General features: G+C 39.4%; 1 protein-coding gene across 1 annotated transcript; it reads left to right on the top strand.

Annotated features, from left to right (window-relative positions):
• Window positions 1-1,006: 1,006 nt before the first annotated feature.
• Window positions 1,007-12,057, top strand: LOC139454291 (low-density lipoprotein receptor class A domain-containing protein 2-like). Its single transcript, XM_071235911.1, has 5 exons — window positions 1,007-1,089; window positions 4,826-5,062; window positions 6,136-6,273; window positions 6,860-7,101; window positions 8,249-12,057. Exons 1-5 carry the CDS (start codon window positions 1,014-1,016, stop codon window positions 8,528-8,530), a joined length of 975 nt encoding a protein of 324 aa, XP_071092012.1. The 5' UTR covers window positions 1,007-1,013; the 3' UTR covers window positions 8,531-12,057.
• The last annotated feature ends 8,665 nt before the right edge of the window (window positions 12,058-20,722 follow it).

Below are 20,722 nucleotides of genomic sequence, written 5' to 3'. Positions count from 1 at the left end.
AGTGGTTTTTCTTTATTCATACATTTCTTCTGATATTTCATACACCATACATCATCCATAGTTCCATTTATCGTATTTCATGTACATTATGATTCAATCATGACATTCACACTCCCTTTTTATCACACATCTTACATTATCCATATATACAGTGTAGCAGTGTACCCCTGCGGCGTGCGTCATTGCCCTTAATTATATATTTTATAGGTCACCGGTTTATCTTAAGATTCAGTTATGTTCAGGCCACCGTCAGTTATAGTTTGAGTTTTGGCATTAAAACAACGAAAAAATATACCTTAAACGATAGAGAATCATCACAGTATAAATAAAAGCGCTGTGTGCCAATATATTTACACCACCTTGGACTGTAGGTTACAATGAGTACAATAAAACTTTAGTAGCACATCTCATATATCACGCATGCCACTAAGCCTCATTAGAACTAAGTGTGATTGGGCAGAAACCGTTGAGCACGGCCCCCTGTCTATTGTAACCATCAGTGTTACAGAACAACATCAATACTCGTTTACATTGTATCAAACGCCCCTGCGTGCTAATGTAATGTAAATGAAAAGACTAAAATATTGATGACAATCCACCCTGCCTTTCAGGAAGGATATTGTACAGCAAATCGATAATTCTGTCACTATGGGCGGTCACCATTGTACCCCGACGTCGAACGTCGCTGCTCGTAATATATGTCACAGGTTTGTCTTGTCAATACCCGATTATGTAAAAGCCACCGTCATTTGTAGCTTGAATATTGCTGATTGAGGCGTTAAAACATTTACAGCTGACTCTGCCACTGTGGGCGGTCATCGGGGGGGAAAAGACTGACGGGACATATATTCTCCAAAATCCATTGTGTTATATTCCTGTCCACCCGTTGACTATACCCATGCGTCATATTTCGAATAGATAAGTGAACCGTGTCAAGCTGACGTAGCTGGGCTAAAAATAACCGACCCGGTTCCTAGCGTGTGTCACGCAGTTGACTCAGGTCTGGATTCAAAATGGCGGCGCCCTATATGCTGTTGTGTTTCGCTGTGATGTCCCTGTGTGTTCCTGCTGAGACATTTACCACTATATGTATGTATATATTTATTGACGATCGAAGCCTGGTTTTTAATTACTCAAAGATGATTTTATAAATGAATGTGTTTATAATAAGGCCAGGTAAGGTACGGCGTCATTGTTTACATACGCTATACTAAATGATCAATATAGTCATCGGCACGAAACCACAAGTCTTTTCATTGTGCTCATGTATTTCTGGGGTGTCATCTATCGCTAGATATGTACGTATGTATTTTTTTTATTATCCAGGCGTGGTGTTAAATAAGTCAAGATGATTTTATTAACGTGTTCGGTATTGATAATCCAGGTGAGGTAGGGCGTCACTGCTTACGTACATGCTATATGATCTGTGTATAGTCCTCGCCACTTGAAATAGAACCCGGACAAATCACGGTGATTAAGTAACGACGATAGTTACATGTGTGTTAATACTTATGAAAGGAAAACAAGCCACCCCGTCAATAAGGAATTTTTTTACTGTAATAACAAAAATAGGAAAGTGCCTTTCAAGAAATGTTTATTTTCAGAGCGATAAACATCCCTATTGAGATTTGATCACGTAGACCGGTATCGATTTCCAATTCCACTGTAGTTATTTGGATTACCACGCTCTCATTTTTTAAATAGGGAAAATAAACACTCCAGTCCAAACAGCAGGAAAAACGCCGGTCTCAAATATCCCGTTATATAATTCACATTTTCAGAGACTTTCAACATTTCAATAATACCATTGTCTATACTTGCGACTTAGCCATCTTTTGAATGAAAGATTACATCATGTATTTCGTCCTCTGTACCAGGGGACTCAAGAAAACACTATACCTCTTCGACCATTTCACAATCAAAAGGCTCTACATCAAACACATTATCATGTGTATACCTATTTAAATTCACATCATATATAAAATCACCAGTGAAACCATTGCTAAAATAATCAGACCAAGTAGCATTGCTTATATTGTTATGCATAGTACTTGGATACGAAATGCCGCGACGACCCTTCCAAAACACGTTTGGACTGGAAATTACAGCTTTTAAGGTTTTGATATGTTCTAAATTCAAGGTTTCTTTTCTAAAGGCAGATAGCTTTATATCTATTCATCACACAAAAATGCATGCCTTCTATACCGATCAGGTGTATCTCCTAAATAATCTCTGAGATGTCGTTTAGGTTACAATGTTCAAAATTGTAGGATCCTGAAATAGAACTTCTTTTATTACATGTAAAAGATCTCTTCATGCTACTTGCAGCTTCTAGAACCTGAGAAACATGTTTTCCAGTGCTTCATTTAGTCAACGTTGACAATATTCAAAAGACAGAGTTTTTAAGTAAATCTGAATTTAAGCTTTCAACAAATACGTCCGCATTTTCAACTCTCCACTGGTATGAGAGAGAGAGAGAGAGATTCTGGGGAAGTATCATACCCACGAACTTAATTTTCTGTAGTTGTGTCATTAAAACAAGTAATCATCATGCCACGCAATAATTTTACCAATACTCATAAGAGTTGATGACGCCTGTTGGTCATGCGATCTTTGTCACCCAAACCCTACCGTCAACGTGCATGAAGGAATATTTACTTAACCTCCACCAGCTATTGACAATCACTGTTATAAATATTGTATGGAAGTCCACACCCCACGGGGGGAATATATTACCCCAGCGCGTTTGAAACACGCGATTTCATAGTTTATACCTTTCATCTTATTCCTGGGGGACACGGGTGGGTTGAAATCCCCGATTATGTCTCTAGGTTTGCAGCATACACCTGTGTTCGTGTGTTTCACGCCGAGTTGAACAATATTTTAGTTATATCACAGCATGTCAGCTTGATGTAGGAGGAAAGCTCTGAGTGATGCAAGTCTTAGACATTTAAGCGTTTGGTGAAACAACGAACACTGGTATGGTGTTGTCAAATTTAAAACAACATAATCAAGGCGAATCAGAGTGGGAACCCAATCTACCGTATAATTCAAAATTGAAAATGTTCCAAAATGCCCAAAATATCTTCAAACCTTTATGCCAGCCTTTCTTCGCCAAACAGTAAAACAATTTTCGCAACATGTACTTTCTCAACCCATAGAAATATAACTTACATAATGAAAACAGCGGGAATCAATTGTGTGTCCGCCTTTAGTGATAACTAGAAATAAGGTCCAAGCTTATCGTCAAAAAAGGTAACAACAGGCTCATGTAGTTTTATCGAAAGCGTGTGCCGTTGCTATCCAAAACTTCCGCCTGAGCGAATCTTGATTATTTGCATACTGATATCTAAATACTGCTGACAGCGGCGTAATATTTTTTTTACCATGACTTTTAAGGGTTGAACTAATTTGACGAGTTAATTTTACTAACTTTGAAGTGGTTATTGAACCATAATCACTTCTGACCGCATCACTGAATACGTGCCCAGGAAAAAATCCATTTGTCAAGGTTGATCAGTTGGGTTTTAGGCCGTAATGAACAGTAATACAATTATATGGCCTAATAATATAATATGGCCTCCGTTATAAAGGACAACTCTGCTCGGACTAATTTATTATTTTAACGTCGCATTCAGCAATATTCCAGCCATATGACGGCGGTCTGTAAACAATCGAGTATGGACCAGAAAATGCAGTGATTTACAATTTGGTTACGTTGACGTGCATCGAGCTTGACCACCCGATCCCGTAAGTCGCCTCTTACGACAAGCATATGTATCAATTCTAACCCGGATCTTCACGGAATTACGTAACTGTCATTGAACGCACTTTGATAGGCTGGCAACTCAAAATTACTATTAAATTAACCCAATTACCGCCGAAATAATGTCTCAATTTAACACTTGGCACTAATTACGATTTAACCTGGACTGGAATTGGCAACCAGACCGTAGGTCATTGCCTCCCTTTGATGTAGGAGGAAAGCCTGAAGTGGTGAAACCAATCAGCACCGATGGGGTGGTGACAAGTGACAAATCATAATCAGTGCAATTCTGGGATCAAGACCTGGTTTAGCGGATCCTGGGATGGCTAAGGAGCGCTACTTTGGACAGCGACTTTGTGGAACATTAGAGAAAATAACTTGGTCATCCACGATCCATTTGTCTTTTAAGAATGGTCGTCATGTCGAAAACAGCTCCATTGACATTAAATCAAAGAGCTTTACTGTATAAATATATGCATTTGCAGCATAAAGGTTACACGTTGAGTTGAATTCATGTTTAACTCACCTGACTGACACCCACATGAGCATATATCATGTCCGTCATCCGGTAGACTGACATTTAGTCCCAGAAATATAGTTATCTTTATTTCAGACTAAAAACTAGACTTGCCAAATCATACTAGACTTGAGTGGGACTCCTTTTTATTTATTCTCCAGGGTCTGGGAGACAGACTAGTCATCCGGTTTTCCGTCCGTCCGTCGACTTTCTTCGCCTTCTGTTCTAAAACTTGAAGTTTCTTTAAACAGTGCTGATACAATTCCAATCCGATTTTATAATTGCCCTTTTGCCTGTTATACACAGTCCTTTCTGAATGCACGATGATGAAGTATATGACATACGCAATAATATGATATGATTTATTTTTATTTTTTATCAAGCTACGACGTTTGACCTTTACAAACGCCCGTTTTTCTTGTGTTATTGCATTTCGACATATTCTCAATTCAAATAATGTTTTGCCCATTATTCTGGTGGTAGAATATATAACATTGTGATAAAAAAACCGAGTTAATATTATTTTCATTTTTGTAATCCAGACACTATGGACAACTTTTGTGGCGAGACCCTGGACATGAGCAACAGATATCTGCATTCATTTAAGCTGCGTCTTACCTACGCCAGCGAGTATAGAAGCAACATGGACTGTAAGATGTCAGTTAAGGCCGCGTGGGGTCAGCGCTTGTCGTTCAAGTTCCTCGATATGGACATTGCTAACATCTTCGGTTGTGACGACTACTTGGAGATACGCGACGGATCGTCTACCTCTTCATCACGTGAGTGTCTTCAAACCGTAAATCCTTATATAACGTGTCATGGCATTAGTTGGACGGATCGTCTTCCTCTTTACGTGAGTGTCTTCAAACCGTAAATCATTTATAAAATGTGGCATGGCATTAGTTGGACGGATCGTCTTCCTCTTCATCACGTGAGTGTCTTTAAACCGTAAATAATTATGTAATGTGGCATGGCATTAGGTGGACGGATCGTCTTCCTCTTCATCACGTGAGTATCTTGCATAATGTGAATCATTATATATATGATGTGGCATGGGTTTAGGCCGAGGGATCGTTAGAACGTCCTGCCCTAGCGGTAGTACCCACCGATCACACAATTTGCGTTAAAAGTATTTGTTTGTTGCATGACGCTTCACAGCAGTACTTCTGCTCTATGGTGGCGGCCTGTAAACAAATTGAGTCTTGACTGTAATAGTAGTACCAAACCCTGTCTTTCGTAATATGGCTAGATTTCGAGGACGGGATGACGTAAGGAGCCACCTGACTTCACTTGTGTCCTGCTGTATAGTATCTCAATACAACTGACATTGTAACCGTCAGATGTGGATCGCATTAAGACACCTTCGCAAAGACGTTCCATGATGTTGCAAAAAGGGCAGGACAAGTCAACCAACCAGTTCTGTGTCTAATTTAGGTTTAAAGGGTACATTAGCATAGCATAACCATCGCATGTCACTCTGACCTTGTGAAGCGCACTGTACTGTTTTTATTGTCTTGGCCCATGGTGTTCTCACTGACGTATGTTTTGTCTTTCGTTTGGCAAACATGTTGTATATGTTTGGCCTCCACTCTGCCAATTACTTTTCACCTATGTGTAAATTGATAGTGTCTCTATTTTGCTGTATCAATCTTGCTCATCTGAAAAGACATTGATAGAGAAAATCATAATCAGGTAAGCTACAGATTCTTGTGACTCTGGTTTTTTTTATAGATGAGTTTGCCTTCTGGCTCTCCGCCTTAGACATGGAAGTCCTCAAAACAAAAAGGAAGTTATGTTTTCTATATTTCAGGAGATTTGGTGAATATTGACACGAAAATGTGTTTCTTTTCAGTTCTAGGTTCCCGAATGTGTGGAGACAGCATACCGCCTAGCTTATCCACAAGCGGGAGAAACGCTTTACTAAGGTTCAAAAGCAACAGCTACAAGGAAGACGATGGCTTTACCATCCTTGTGACCAGTTACAACATGGGTGAGCATAGCTACACCCACAGTCATCATCATCATCATCATCATCATCATCATCATCTTCATCACAAGGCACTAGTGAAAATGAAACCTCTTGAGACGTTCAATTTGTTCGTTTGTTGTTTAACGCCGCACTCACCAATATATGTTGACAGTCTGTAAATAGTCGATCCTTTACCAGCAAGTCAAGTGATTGACACTGTGAGCATAGATCTACGCAATTTGGATCCACGCGATATACATTAACCAAGTCAGAGACCCTGATCCAAGGATACCGTTAGTCGCCTCTTAAGACAAGCATGGGATGTTGAAGACCATTGTCACCCGGATCTTCACGGGGTATATGCTTAATTCAAAAACGTGTCACAATAAATCGAATGTGAAATTCCGTTCCACGTGATCATGATTCTAGGTTTGTCAGCGCCATTTCAGACCTCGTGGGTTTCACGAAAGTGGTAAAAAGTCTAAAATCTGCATCACTTTGAGCTTTTCATGAAACTAACAGTCCATGATATAAGTGAAATACTTTCATTCACTCAATCACTCAGTGTCATGATAATATTGATTGAATGTCTGTGCTTTTGTTACAGAAGTGTTTTGTAGTGGCGACGAATTCACCTGCAACAACGGCCGTTGCATCAGCTACAGCCTGTACTGTAATTCCGACGACAACTGCGGCGACAACAGCGACGCCTGTGAAATGGATACGACTTGGTGGATCTGGATGATCGTTGGCCTCGTTGCCTTCTTCATACTCCTCGCTATTATTATTACTGTTATATGTTGTTGTTGCTGCTGCAGGAAGAGACCTACGTCTGGAACAGTCCTTAAAGTGAGTAGACAGGTTCCATTCTCCTTCCCACAGGTCAGACTGGTACCTCATTCGTCGCCACTCGCGTCTTTCCGTACCCGGAAAAAAACCATTCGTGCCGTCTCAAAATGCCCGGTTGCATTCGTGACAACTCGTTCGATTTCGGGACAAGTCGAATGTAGAATCATAGGTTACGGAAAGATGCGAGTGGTGACGAATGGCACGGTTGGCCACGAAAGCTGTGTATCGCATTCTCCACCATTCGCATTTCTCCGTTCGGCTGGTTCTCGAATGGTAACGAATGATGTCATATTTGTCATGGTACAATTGCAATCATTATGCATATTGATCATTATACACACGACGTAAACCTACGAGTGAGTGAGTATCGCTTTACGCCACTGTCAGCAATAGTCCAGCAATAACAGAAGAAATGGGCTTTGCATAATGTACCAATGTGGGGATTCGAGCCCCATCGACGAGTTACTGTTTGAATCACTAGGCCCACCACCACCACACCAACGCTGTAACTATGTTTGTTTGTTTGTTTGTTTGTTGTTTAATGCGTCCCGTTAAGATCCGGGTTGAATAGATCTTCAGCAGCCCATGCTTGCCGTGAGAGGCGACTATGCTTGTCGTAAGAGGCGACTAACGGGATCAGGTGGTCAGGCTCGCTGACTTGGTTGATGCATTTCAGTCGTATTCCAGTTGCGTGGATTGATACTCATGATGTTAATCACTGGATTGTCTGCCCAGACTCTATTATTCAGACCGAATATTTCTGAGTGCAGAGTTAAACAACAAACAATACAAACAAAATGTTGTTTAACGCGGCACTCAGCAATATTCCGGCTATATGAAGGCGGTCTGTAAATAATAGTCTGGACAAGACAATCCAGAGATTGACATCATGAGAATCGATCCACGCAACTGGGATACGATGAAATGCATCAACCAAGTCAGCGAGCCTTATCACACAATCCCGTTAGTTATCTCTTACGAAAAGCATTGTCGCCTTTTACGGCAAGCTTAGGTTGTTGAAAATCTATTCTAACCCGGATCTTGGCGGGTACTGTGTCTGTGTGCGGCGTTTAAAAAACAAACAAACAAACAAAATGTTTCTGATATCATGTATATATATGCATATTGTACCTATTTACCTTTTTAGACTACTACAACAGTCAACTACAACGCAGGATCCGAGGCTGTCACCACCAATCCCTGGTACGGAAACACCAACAATCAAGTCATGACACAGCCCATGAACCCGGCTCCACCAAGCTATACAGCAGCTTCAGGGGTCCCTGCCGGGTACCCACAACCCACCGCATACCAGCCTGTCGCTTACCCACCCCCAGCCGGCCCCGAGGGCTGGCAATCCCCTCCTCCAAACGCTCCTCCCCAAAACGCTCCTCCTCCATACTCACAGAAAGGGGAAAACAATTATTGATTACCCTTAGAGAACAAAGTATCGTGAGAATCTATAGCTTGTTCTGTGCCTTGAACCATATCGCTTTCTATGCATACAGACCCACGGTGACTTGAAACGTATTTGCTGCGGTTCCGGAGGCTACATACAGGCGTCTGGAAATTATTTTGATGAAAAGATGTAGTTTTAAAACTGATAAATAGGCGGGGGCCTGACATTTTTTCTTAAGTTCAATGAAACAATATATATTACTCAAAATGAACAAAAAAACGCCCGATTCTTTGGTATTGCTATATTGATCGGAAAGAAAGAATCGGGAGGCCTTTAACATATTTTGAGTAGTGTAATTCATGCACTGGACATCCAAAATGTTCTGAAAGATAATGCGTTTTGGGTTCCCAAAAACTGTTAGGCTAAAATTATTTTATGTTTTGAAGCACTGACTGAAACTGGTCTCAAACAGAAATCATAGCATAGGCTCTGAGTATGAGCCTTGGACTGTCAAATCCTTCGATTGTTATCGTTGGACTGTCATTGTCTCCAATTGTTAACCAAAACGTGCTTACCCTTTTCGCGAACGCCTGGTGTCACCACTGATTTTCTTTGGTTCATTCATATACTTTTTACGCTATTTTGCCCTTTACGTCTATTGGAATCTGTCTCCGCAGATAATATTGACTGGTTTTTATCTTGCACAGGCAATCTATAGTTCCTAAATATGTTCACATAATTATAATTAAAATTCTGTTGAAAACGGAGTTAAACCCAACTAACTCCCTATCAGCAGCCATAGAGCTGATACAATATGTCTGGTATGACTATTGTGTAACAATAAATTGTAACACGAAGGTACATGTAACAATCCGTGTCTAAAGTCTATATTATTTTAAAACAGTTAACCTCCACCGTTTCCGTATTCTATTTGTGTAAACCTTGTATCAACTTATTGATATGGTAACGAAGAAAGCAATTCATTTATCAAATTGATGAATTTTGTTGACATCTCTAACGTATTTTTTTAAGCCGAATTTCTACAACATGGTTATCTCGAAAGCATGGTAATTTGAGGTTGTACCTTGGGTCAAAAAGACATTTTAGAAAAATATGTCATGAAAAACAAGAGTGTTTTAAGCAAAAAACGACTGAGTCCATAAATTCTGCCCTACTAAATAAAAACTGCCAAACTTTCCGGAGTAGTGTTAAACGTTTATTACAGTACCGCAGTCGTAAATCTGGGGTGCCACCGTCTGTATGGGTTACTTACTTTCATGAACTTTTAAATCCTGAACAAGTTTCTGATAATGAGTTTGATAAATCTGTTGCAGATTTTATCAGACATCATGATCCTCTGAATTGTGAGAAATGTAACGATACTGAGGTCCTTTCAGATATGATAACAGATGAGGAAATAAAACAAGTATTGAAAACTTTAAAACTAGGTAAGGCGCCTGGATCGGATGGAATACCACCCGAGTTTAATAAATATTGCATGAATATCGTCCCATACCTAAATACATTTTTCAATGCCATTTTAAAGACAGGGACTTTCCCTTGTGCCTGGAATATTGGCCTTATAATTCCTTTGTATAAATCTGGTGAGTCAACAAATCCTAACAATTATAGAGGAAATCCATTCTAAATGTAATGGGAAAAATATTTACTTCTGTTGTTGAACATAGACTTAGATACTGGGCTGAAATCAACGAGATGTTATCGGAATCCCAAGCTGGATTTAGAGAGGATCATTCAACAACTGATAATATTTTTGTTTTGCAGGCGTTGTGTCAAAAGTATTTAAGGAAAACAAAACTTCGCTTTTATGCCGCCTTTATAGATTTTAGAAAGGCGTTCGATTTTGTTGATAGAAAGAAACTGTTGTTTGTACTTCTCCAAAAAGGCGTTCATGGTAAAGTGTATAAAGTTATTGAAAATATGTATAAAAATGTTTGTGCATTTGTGAAGATAAGTAATAGCAGATCGGATGTTTTTAACACCTCTTGTGGTGTAAGACAGGGTTGTATGTTGAGCCCTTTATTGTTTATCCTCTTTATTAATCAATTAGTGTCTGAAATTGAGGCAAGTGAATGCCGGGGCATTTTTGTAAGTGAAGTTATTGAAACAATTAAGCTGCTGCTCTTTGCAGATGATAAATTAGATATATTAGAATTATTTTGCAATAAATGGGCAATGGAGGTAAATATGGAGAAATCAAATATTATTGTTTTCAGACACGGTGGGTATCTAAAAAAAAGTGGGAAAATGGTTTTATAAATCTATGGAAATGTCAGCAACTTCACATTATAAATACCCGGGCATTATATTTTCTTCCAGTTTAATCTGGTCTAAAGCTTGTGAGACTATTTCATTACAAGCTAGAAAGTCATGTTTTCCGTTATTTCAACTTATGAAAATTTATCCAGATATATCTTTGAAGACAATTGTTGCTTTGTTTGATTCAAAAATTGCACCCATTCTATATTATGGCAGTGAAATTTGGGGATATACATACAGAGGATCTATAGAAAGAGTACAAAGTTTATTTTTTAAAATATTTTTGAAACTGGGAAAACAAGCACCTTCAAGTGCCGTGTTGGGCGAAGTTGGCCGTTATAAACTATGTATAAATTATTTTAACAGGTGTCTAAAATATTGGTGTAGACTTATTCGTATGAATCCGAAGCGTTACCCCTATGCCTGTTATAAAATGTTACAGTCACACGATGCGATTGGGGCTTTGAACTGGGTTTCACATGTCAGGATGTTGTTATTTCAAACAGGTTTTGCTTATGTCTGGATTGCTCAGGATTGTAGAAACACGAAGGGTTTCATAACTATGTTTAAACAGAGATGTGTAGATATGGAGATACAGAAATTCAATATATTCAAAAGATTACCAGCTCACATCTCCTGTCACATTATAATTCGTACAAGTCATTACTAGCGCCAGAGATGTATATCACATATCTATAAGCAAAGAAGAAATACATTTATTCCACATTATTACCATAAACATTCTTCTTGTCAAAAATTAATTGAACTAATGTCCTCTACAACACATTCAACAATCAAAGGTCTTGCTTTGTACCTAAAGAGAAATTTGAAAAACACAAGAAACAAACAAACATAATTATGTATTATGTATTACGTCACATATCATGGAAACATTGTAAGTAAACTGTGTGAGATCCACAAATAAATTAGATGTAAATGTATTGTACTCAGGGCCACGAGGCCTCCAATACTGAAATAAAGAATCTCTAATCTCGATACTGATCTGAATCCCGCTATTTAGAAAAGTCACTTGGGAGTTTTTACTTGGAGATGAAGAATGTTCTTTAATCAGAACCATAGGATATTATTCATGCTGCTACGTACCTGTAAATACGTGTTGCAATGGTATGGCATTGCACATGAAAGAGTTACTACTTGTGTGATGATTTATACTTATTACATATAAACGCTGGTCGTTTGATGAAGATGTGTTGTGCCTACTTTGTATTCCTTTACTATTTTCACTGTTAACACGTTTACTATGAAAACTCTAATAAAACCAGTTGTTTCAATCATTGCAGTTTTCTTATTTTTGTCATTGAGATGTTAGCATTATCATTACAGGTATTAGGAACTCATTTGAGAATAAGTTTTTTAGGCAATAAATACCTATTTTGTATGCATATTGTGGGAATGGCGGCTGCTTCTGGTAGGGCAGGACGTGCTTACTCTTTTCGCTAACATGGGGTGTCATCACTGATTTTCGGTGGTCAAGTCATTAACTTTTCACAGCAACTTTGTCCTTTACGCCAAATGGAATTTGTGTCGTTGATAAGTTATTCTCTTGCATTGACGTTTTATGTTTACAATATTACTCACAGGGCACGGATATAGCTAAAATTATTTTCAAAAATCTTGTCTTAGCATCATAACTTTCGCTCCATGACTGTGTTTATAATAAGACCAACATAATAAGATACATGTTTGACCTCTTTATCCATTTATGAAAGTAGTGTGAAATGAATAAATACCACTCATATACCACACATAATTCTTTCATATTACTCTAGCTAATCTGTCATGTCATGGCATACTAACTATATTAATATGAAAGAATCGGGTTCTTCTTAAGTCCTTTTGGGTAGTAGATGTATGGGTTTGGCATTTTATTAACTTTTTAGCATCGTGATAAATGTTTTAGGGGTCTCACCAGGTAATAAGGCAAGGACGTGTCCCTCGGTGCCTTTTTAAATATAATGCTTTTTGTTTTGTTTGTTGTTTAAATTGCAAAAAAATGCATTGTGGGAATGTATAATTGTTAATCGCAGTTGTACCACTACTGCGATATTATCTCCAGATTATCTTTATTGTAACTGGGGCACGGGTGGCCCAGTCGTCTAAGGCGCTGCGATTCGCTGTGCAGAGTTGCGTCCCTTGGGCACGCCAGAAACCTATGATTGTGGGTTCGAATTCCGGTTCGCCCCGATTATGTTTCTAGGTTTGTCAGCACCATACTCGTGCTCGTGGGTTTCACCGAAGTGGTAAACGTCTGAGACCTGTATCACTTCGGGCTTTCCTCCCACATTAAGCTGACACGCCTTGATATAACTGGAATACTGTTAAAAGCGGCGTTAAACCAAACTCACTCACTCACTCATTCACTCTTTATTGTAACTGTAGAGTCTCTTTGCCATATTTTTATCCGGTCTTTGTTTGTTCGAATCCCATATTTACCCCGATTACGATACTGCATCTGTCAGCACCATATTTATGGCACGACAAGTGCGACAAATTCTGTTCAGGTTCATAAAGATATTTGAATTTTGTAAGGTTAGCTTCGTGCCAGGGGACGTAACTCTAATACTTTAGAGTTAGCGGGTGGGTTGCGTTTATCGTCGTTTTTATTAATATGCCAGTTATATCACGGTGTGTCAGAAATGTGGGAGAAAAACCCTAAATGATACAGATCTCAGACGTTTACCACTTTGGTGAAACCCATGATCACGGGCGTGGTGTTCACAAACCTAGAATTAATCGGGGCGGACCGGGATTCGAACCCACAATCACAGGTTTCTGGCTTGCCCGAGGGACGCTAACACGTTCATTCGTCTTCACTCGTATTAGTCCGTTACCTGAATGGCTCACTTCAGGTAATCTTGGCCATTAATTGTAGAGGAATCCATATCGGAACTGAATCCACGACTATCGCATTACACAACATCATTATTTGACGACAGTCGGTGTCCATATATAAATGTTGACAAAAATCGACAATTTTGTTGAACGAACTATATACGGAGGGATTGGTCGGAAAGCGGCTTCCTTAAAATTACGTGGTATCACTAAGCCACTGGTGCACGATGTACCATGTAAGCTGAGGAATAAGGTGGGTTGAAATGCAGTTTTGCATGGAACTCTATTACGTTCCTCTATTGTTTACTCCGAAAACGCGTTTGGGTACGAGGTACAATATTGAATGTCACACCTTCTGTAGCAGATGCTGTCAACTAGAATAAAAAAGAAATGATCAAGAGCATGCATTCTGCCCTTGAATGGTAGCTGGGACGATGGAAGACAAACTGCAGGGTTGAAGGATTGAAGACCATTACATGTGTTTTGTTGCAGGTTGAAATAGGTCGAGAAGGAACAAATAATTGTAAGCACGTGACAGAATGCACAAGCAGGAAATCGGACGGCGATTCTCCATCGGCTACGTAGTCGTCAGTGAGGCGACGACCTTGGCCTACGCCACGACTATCCACCAAATAGATACAGTTTGCCGACGGCGTTGCCTGCATACCAAGAGCGGTTGATGATGAGGTTTCGAAATGTTCCCATTCTCTTCCAAAACCTCGTCAAGCCAGATATAAACAACAAACACACAGTGTGGCTTCCCCTGTGGCACACGCCGAGGCATTTACTCTGCATTGAAATTTCCTCTTTTTTTTACATACACCAGTAGCGTCACTAGCATTGATCCATAGCATTTCAGAACCCACGCCAGTCACCGACACTGTAACATCTTGCTGTAAGATACATGCATGTACCAGGTACCATCCGTGCTTTGTGGTTCAGAACCATACTCGTCACTGTGACGACATTTGCATTGCAGCAAGACCGCCAACACCTGACAACAGAAAATGTTCATAACCATAACGCACAGGACAAACATAAAATAAACAGACCGTACTGTGACGGCGACACCACAGGAGAGATTGAACTACCCGGGCTTTACAATTCCTTTATATACCCCTCACGGTTGCGCCCTCTACCGTGAATAACCTCCCTTCATATCTGGCCATACCTTCAAGAGAAATCAATGTCAGTCTAATTCACTCCGTTCAACCGAATGAAATTTCATTTCTTGGTAATTGACTCAAGCACATCAAAAATACCCGTTTGGTATTTTTAAGTGTCCTGATGAGTTGGAACCTATCGAAAACTTTCGTTTGTAAGGCTGAAACTACACTACTACTACGAAAACCAAGGAGCATCATAAGACGATTTTGCACCTGACAAGCACAAAAATGCGGTTTCACTAAAAATGTTCAAAATGAAAGAAGTTCGAAGCAAATAATAGCTTCTAGTTTCAACACCAATGAATGACTTTAAAAAAGCAATGATGGAACAGAAACGAGGATTTAAATTAGGATTTAAACACTTGGACTTGGAAGAAAGTTTGAAGTGACAAGACACTGTGAACAAGAACTCAAAAACATAGGATCATCCGGCAATTCTACATCTATCGACACAATCAGAACAACATCGTCTCGGCACTGCGGTGACGATCACCCAAACGAACCTGCTTTCTAATCCACGAGCGATGCTTGTGGTAATAATGGACATTGGAGAAAATACTGGATTAATACAGAATACAGGCCTCCTTGCTATAGTAGATCTACATACGTAGCGCGGGAGCAAATTGGGAACACATCTTTTGATACGATCCAGTTATCAGCGATGTGTATGAAGGGAGATAAAAGGTACAGGGACCAGGCTTTCGCAACCCAAGACATCAACTTGAACAAACCAGACTACAGAAAATACAGTATCAGACGCAACGTAGGTACAGGTGCCAAAGGAAACTCTATACCTGAAAGGACAATCTATCGAACGTTTCCAGATTGATGCTGAATGAAAGCATATCATTGATGGCCAAAAGAAAACTACATTCGACCTTTCAAATATTAAAATAATGGTGCATATATGTAAACTCTTTAAAAAAGTAGGCAATCATGAAATATAAACGTTATTATCAAGTATTAGAACACATATTAGTGTTGATGACAAGCATCTCATGCAAGAACGTTTATGTCTGTAAACGTAACACCAAAACACGTCCTATAGTTTACACTTAGTCCAGTAGCGCCACACACGTTGGTAGGGTGTCCTTCCTAATTTTGACACTTTCAAGAAAGCTCAATTAATCTCTGTGTACCATTAGTTCTGACAACCGTATTGATTCTGCTCATCATACAGTGGTGATTTCCTTGATTTTATTCATTGTTGGTGTATAAACTAGCAGCACCCGTCTGCAGCCCGTGGAGCGCCGACGGGCAACTGGCATGCTGGAAACTGGCAGAAATCAGCATGCAGTGGCCAATACTTTCAGGGTCGAATGTTCCGAAACCAGACGATAAGAAGTCTGCATGCTGCGCATATCCATGCTCGACGTGTTGTGCCACCTCTTAAAGCTCGACGTTTTACCAACAGGCGAGGTGAGGTGAAATGGGGTTTAACGTCGCGCCCAAGATTATTGCACTTATATAGCGACGTGCATTCACGTGTGTGTGTTTGTGTTGCTGCTTGTACTAGTCCGGACTGATGACGATTTATAGTGCTAGCTCACTGAGAAACCATGCCGCAGTTTAACATGAATACCCCACTCAGACACAGTATACTGACTCCGCGCCGACCAGTCCTTGTTTTAGCCCCTTAATGCCGAGCGCCAGACAGGGTAACAACAAGTACCATCTTTTAACGTCTTTTGGTATGACGCAGCCGGGAATCGGACCCCGGACCTTCCGCTCTCCGTGCGGACGCTCTACCACTAGACCACGAAGGCGGTCCTTTACCAACAGACGTCAATGGTGTAAACTGTGGTAATCGTCGCTGGTCACGTGTCGTGTTTTCAGATTTGTCAGGGTTCACTTTACACTTCGTTGATAGGCGTCGTCGTTGTTGTCCCCGTTTGCAAGGCGTGTGGGTTGACATTTGTTTCAGAACGATAACGCCCGTGCTCTCAAAGCACGAAACGTCAATGTTCACCATCCAAGAGCACAACATCCATTGAATGCCATGGTCAGCAATGAAACCCAGACCTTTCCCTATTTGAACACGTCAAGGACATGAAAAAGAGACGTGTGCGTCAACGTCATAGGCCGCTGATCATGTTGGCTGAACTTGGCGAAGCGCAGCAAGAACATTCCTTCAAACAGCCATCGCAATAAGCCTATAAATCGTTCTACGGTCTCCTGATCAAAATCTTTCAAAATTCCCATCATACCCCTATCGCCCTTCAAGTGAGTATGGTTTTACGCCGCTTTTAGCAATATTCCAGCAATATTACGGCGGGGGACACCAGAAATGGGCTTCACATAGTACCCATGTTGGGAATCGAACCCGGATCTTCGGCGTGACGAGCGAACGCTTTAACCACTGGGCTACCCGACCGCCCCTCGTCCTTCAAGATCGCTATTGGTCATAACATCTACCGTCATACTTCACTACCGGTTGTGTATTAAAACTTCGTCACGATATGGCTGAAATATTGCCGATGTGACGTAAAGCATTAACTCACTCACTCATGTGATGTTTCCCCAATTCGCTAATTATGCTCATACAACTACATTGTATTACCAGAAACTAATACAATGTTATTTCCGAATATTCCCGACTACTATATATAAGGTGCCTGAGCTACAGACATGAGCAGTTTTGTTATCTATATAGTGTTGTGTATACACAGTGCAAATTCACAATGCAACTACATTCATCAAAGACATAATATTAACATTTCATAACTGCAGCTGAACATGTTTTGATTTTTCATACGACAGATCCATAACTAATTCCACAACACAAAATGTTACGGCGTTTCAGGTTAGCGTGGTTAGAAAGACTGAATGACGCACGTCCGTGACGTTGAGCGCCGGTTCTTAGAGTGAGTGAGTGAGTTTGGTTTTACGCCACTTTTAGCAATATTCCAGCAATATCACGGCGGGGGACACCAGAAATGGCCTGTTCTTAGAGACACCATATGTTTTCAGTCACTGCTTTGCATTGTTTTCCCTAAAAGATGAAGCCAAACATGTTCTTATTTCTTTTCAAAAATAATCTTTTCATGATATCGAGTATGTCCAGTAAACAACATGTTCCTCTGTAAAACATGCGGCAATAATATCCAGAATTTTCTGGAACAATTACTCTTTCAAAAAGTCCCCATATTTACCATTAGGCTCCCCCGCCGCTTACTTTTATTTAAGCGCCACGTACTTAAAGTATCTAGCCTTGTGGGACACTTCAGGTATAAAAATAAGTTGTAAACAAATTAATGAAAGTTATATAAATGCCAAAATCATACCTGCATTTCTTCACAGTATATTTAATCAAACATGCTTACATATAATTGTGAAATAAATAGAAACTCACGTGAACATTAAAGGGATAAAAAAAATAAAAATATCCTCGGTTAAAAATTACTCTTTTCACAGTCACAATTACCTAAAACTTAATTGAACAGGGCAACATCACCTCTTCATGATAAATCATGTGTAAGCCTTAGACTAAATCTTCTTTAAATAAACCAAAATTGTGTTAAGCATGAGCATCTGGGTTTAAAATCATAAAAGCTTATAACAACAAATAAAACCAACATATGAATAACATGGAATATTTTTAATACTAAAACGACTTCGATTAATACAAAATGATTGATTTATAATATTTAATTAAGAACTGACTTCAATATATTTTGGCATTTATGGTGGTATAAAGGCAAAATCGGGTGTGGATAGTATGCGTCAATCCGTGAAGCGGAAAGTGTGCACACCGTCTTTTATGTTTATACCTTAATAAACGCAAATATGTTTGAAGTCAATTCTTATAAATACGCACGTCAACAATAATAACTTCACAGACAGCATATTAAATGGTAACACACAAAAACGTCACGGAATCGTAGTGATATCGTTTAGCGCAAAAATGCAACACTAACCCCGCCGCTTCTATTATCAACCAATCAGGGAACAGTAGATTGTTAGTGGGCGTGGCACACATTCTTTTCGGTTTATGGAAACATAAAGTCGCAAAAATTACTTGTTTAGCCAATCAAATGCCGCTAAATCGTTAGCAATTTATTAACAGACAACTGACCTTGTGATTACAAAAAATAAATGTTGTGTCACATGTGTTCATGACCCACTGAGATGGAAGAGCTAAGGGAGTGCAGACCACGGTACAATCGTACTGATAACATCACACATCTTCACATTGAATGACAAATAACCACATCTATAAAGCAGCATGATATTCCAAAAGTCGAAAAGAAATTCAGTAACACGACCAACATATTTGCAATTACAAATTAATTACATGTAATTGCACGAACATGAAAAAGTCGAATAGAAAATCAGTTACACGACCAACATATTTTCAATTACATACAAATTACACCTAGTAGCACGAACATGAAAAAGTGTAATAGAAAGTTAGTTACACGACCAACATATTTGCAATTACATATTCATTACATGTAATTGCATGATTTTCCAAAAGTCGAATAGAAAATCAGTTACACGACCAACATATTTTCAATTATATATAAATTACACCTAGTATCACGAACATGCAAAAGTGTAATAGAAAATCAGTTACACGACCAACATATTTTCAATTATATATGAATTACACCTAGTATCACGAACATGCAAAAGTATAATAGAAAATCAGTTACACGACCAACATATTTGCAATTATATATGAATTACACCTAGTATCACGAACATGCAAAAGTGTAATAGAAAATCAGTTACACGACCAACATATTTGCAGTTATAATAACGGTTGTCGTGTGAAATAGGGATTGAAGCACAGCCGAAATGATTAATTAAATGCATGCGTAAAATAGAATAATAACAACATTATATAGAGGGTTCGGAGTAACCTGCACACATGGCATTGGTAATCGGACATCATTCGTTTTTAAGATCGTTCTCCAGGATTAAGTGCACATAAACTCAAATTCTTGTATTCGTTTACGGCAAGGTGCACACAAAAAGCTTCCCACAGTGAAACCCCGAACAGGTGTGTATGAGCTACACACGCCCCAACACATATACCACATGCATTATCTATTGACTGCATGTGTAACACGGTGATTTCCAAATTGACACAGAGAAGTCGGTAAGAAGTCAGTAAATGACCACACGAGATCAATAAATAATGAATATACTATAATTAAACACACTGTTTCAGGTTTGCAATAAAAAAAGTCAACACAATGGGAAACATAAGTGGTAGCAGCAACACATAACAGGTTCTGGAATTAATGTAAGTGCACTCAAGAATGTTCAGAATATTGTCGCTGTTTCTTGTATTATAAAAGACAGGCATGTACTTGTGTTTGAATCCTAATTCGTGTTGGAAGCTGTCATGAATCGGGCGTTTCCAAACCACACTTGGCAAATTGATTAGAAACCAGGTCGTAAAGGCCTCGAATCGCTCTCCTGCCCGTCTTGCATCTATACGTACAGCCATCCTTCTAGAAACTGCCCAATCCAAAAAAACCTCGAAATTAAGGCTGCCATGTTGATACATACAACAAGGGGAGATAACTCAAATTCTCGTGAAAAAACACAAGGGAACCTCTATACGCTGCTATCGACTGCCTCAAGGTCTGGCTACGACAGCACATGTTTGCTGCTACTGATAATTACAACAAATATATTTAACAGTTTTTACAGTCACCAATAATATACATAGATAACAGTGACAAAACTTTCCCCGTAATCACAACAAATCTCTGCTACTCGTCAAGCCCATTGTACGATTCAGATATCGTGAGGATATGTGTATGACTCACTATCAAACAGTCATGATATCAGATGTTCGCGAAAAGTTGAGCACATCCAGCCCCATCGGCGTCACTCGTCACAAACATATGAATAGACAAGTAAAAACAACATGGGAACATTTGGTTCACGTCAAGATAAGGAATTGCAT

The sequence above is a fragment of the Haliotis cracherodii genome, unplaced genomic scaffold, assembly GCF_022045235.1.
Source record: "Haliotis cracherodii isolate W230 unplaced genomic scaffold, xgHalCrac1.p SCAF_10, whole genome shotgun sequence".
NCBI classification, from domain to species: domain Eukaryota; kingdom Metazoa; phylum Mollusca; class Gastropoda; order Lepetellida; family Haliotidae; genus Haliotis; species Haliotis cracherodii.
This window is presented reverse-complemented; position numbering and strand designations above follow the sequence as displayed.

Excerpts from the sequence above, each read along its gene's own strand:
- LOC139454291 (XM_071235911.1), top strand. The coding sequence starts at position 1,014 with ATGGCGGCGCCCTATATGCTGTTGTGTTTCGCTGTGATGTCCCTGTGT. Across the intron at positions 5,063-6,135 it reads ATCGTCTACCTCTTCATCAC|TTCTAGGTTCCCGAATGTGT; the intron begins GTGAGTGTCTTC and ends GTTTCTTTTCAG. Across the intron at positions 6,274-6,859 it reads TGTGACCAGTTACAACATGG|AAGTGTTTTGTAGTGGCGAC; the intron begins GTGAGCATAGCT and ends CTTTTGTTACAG.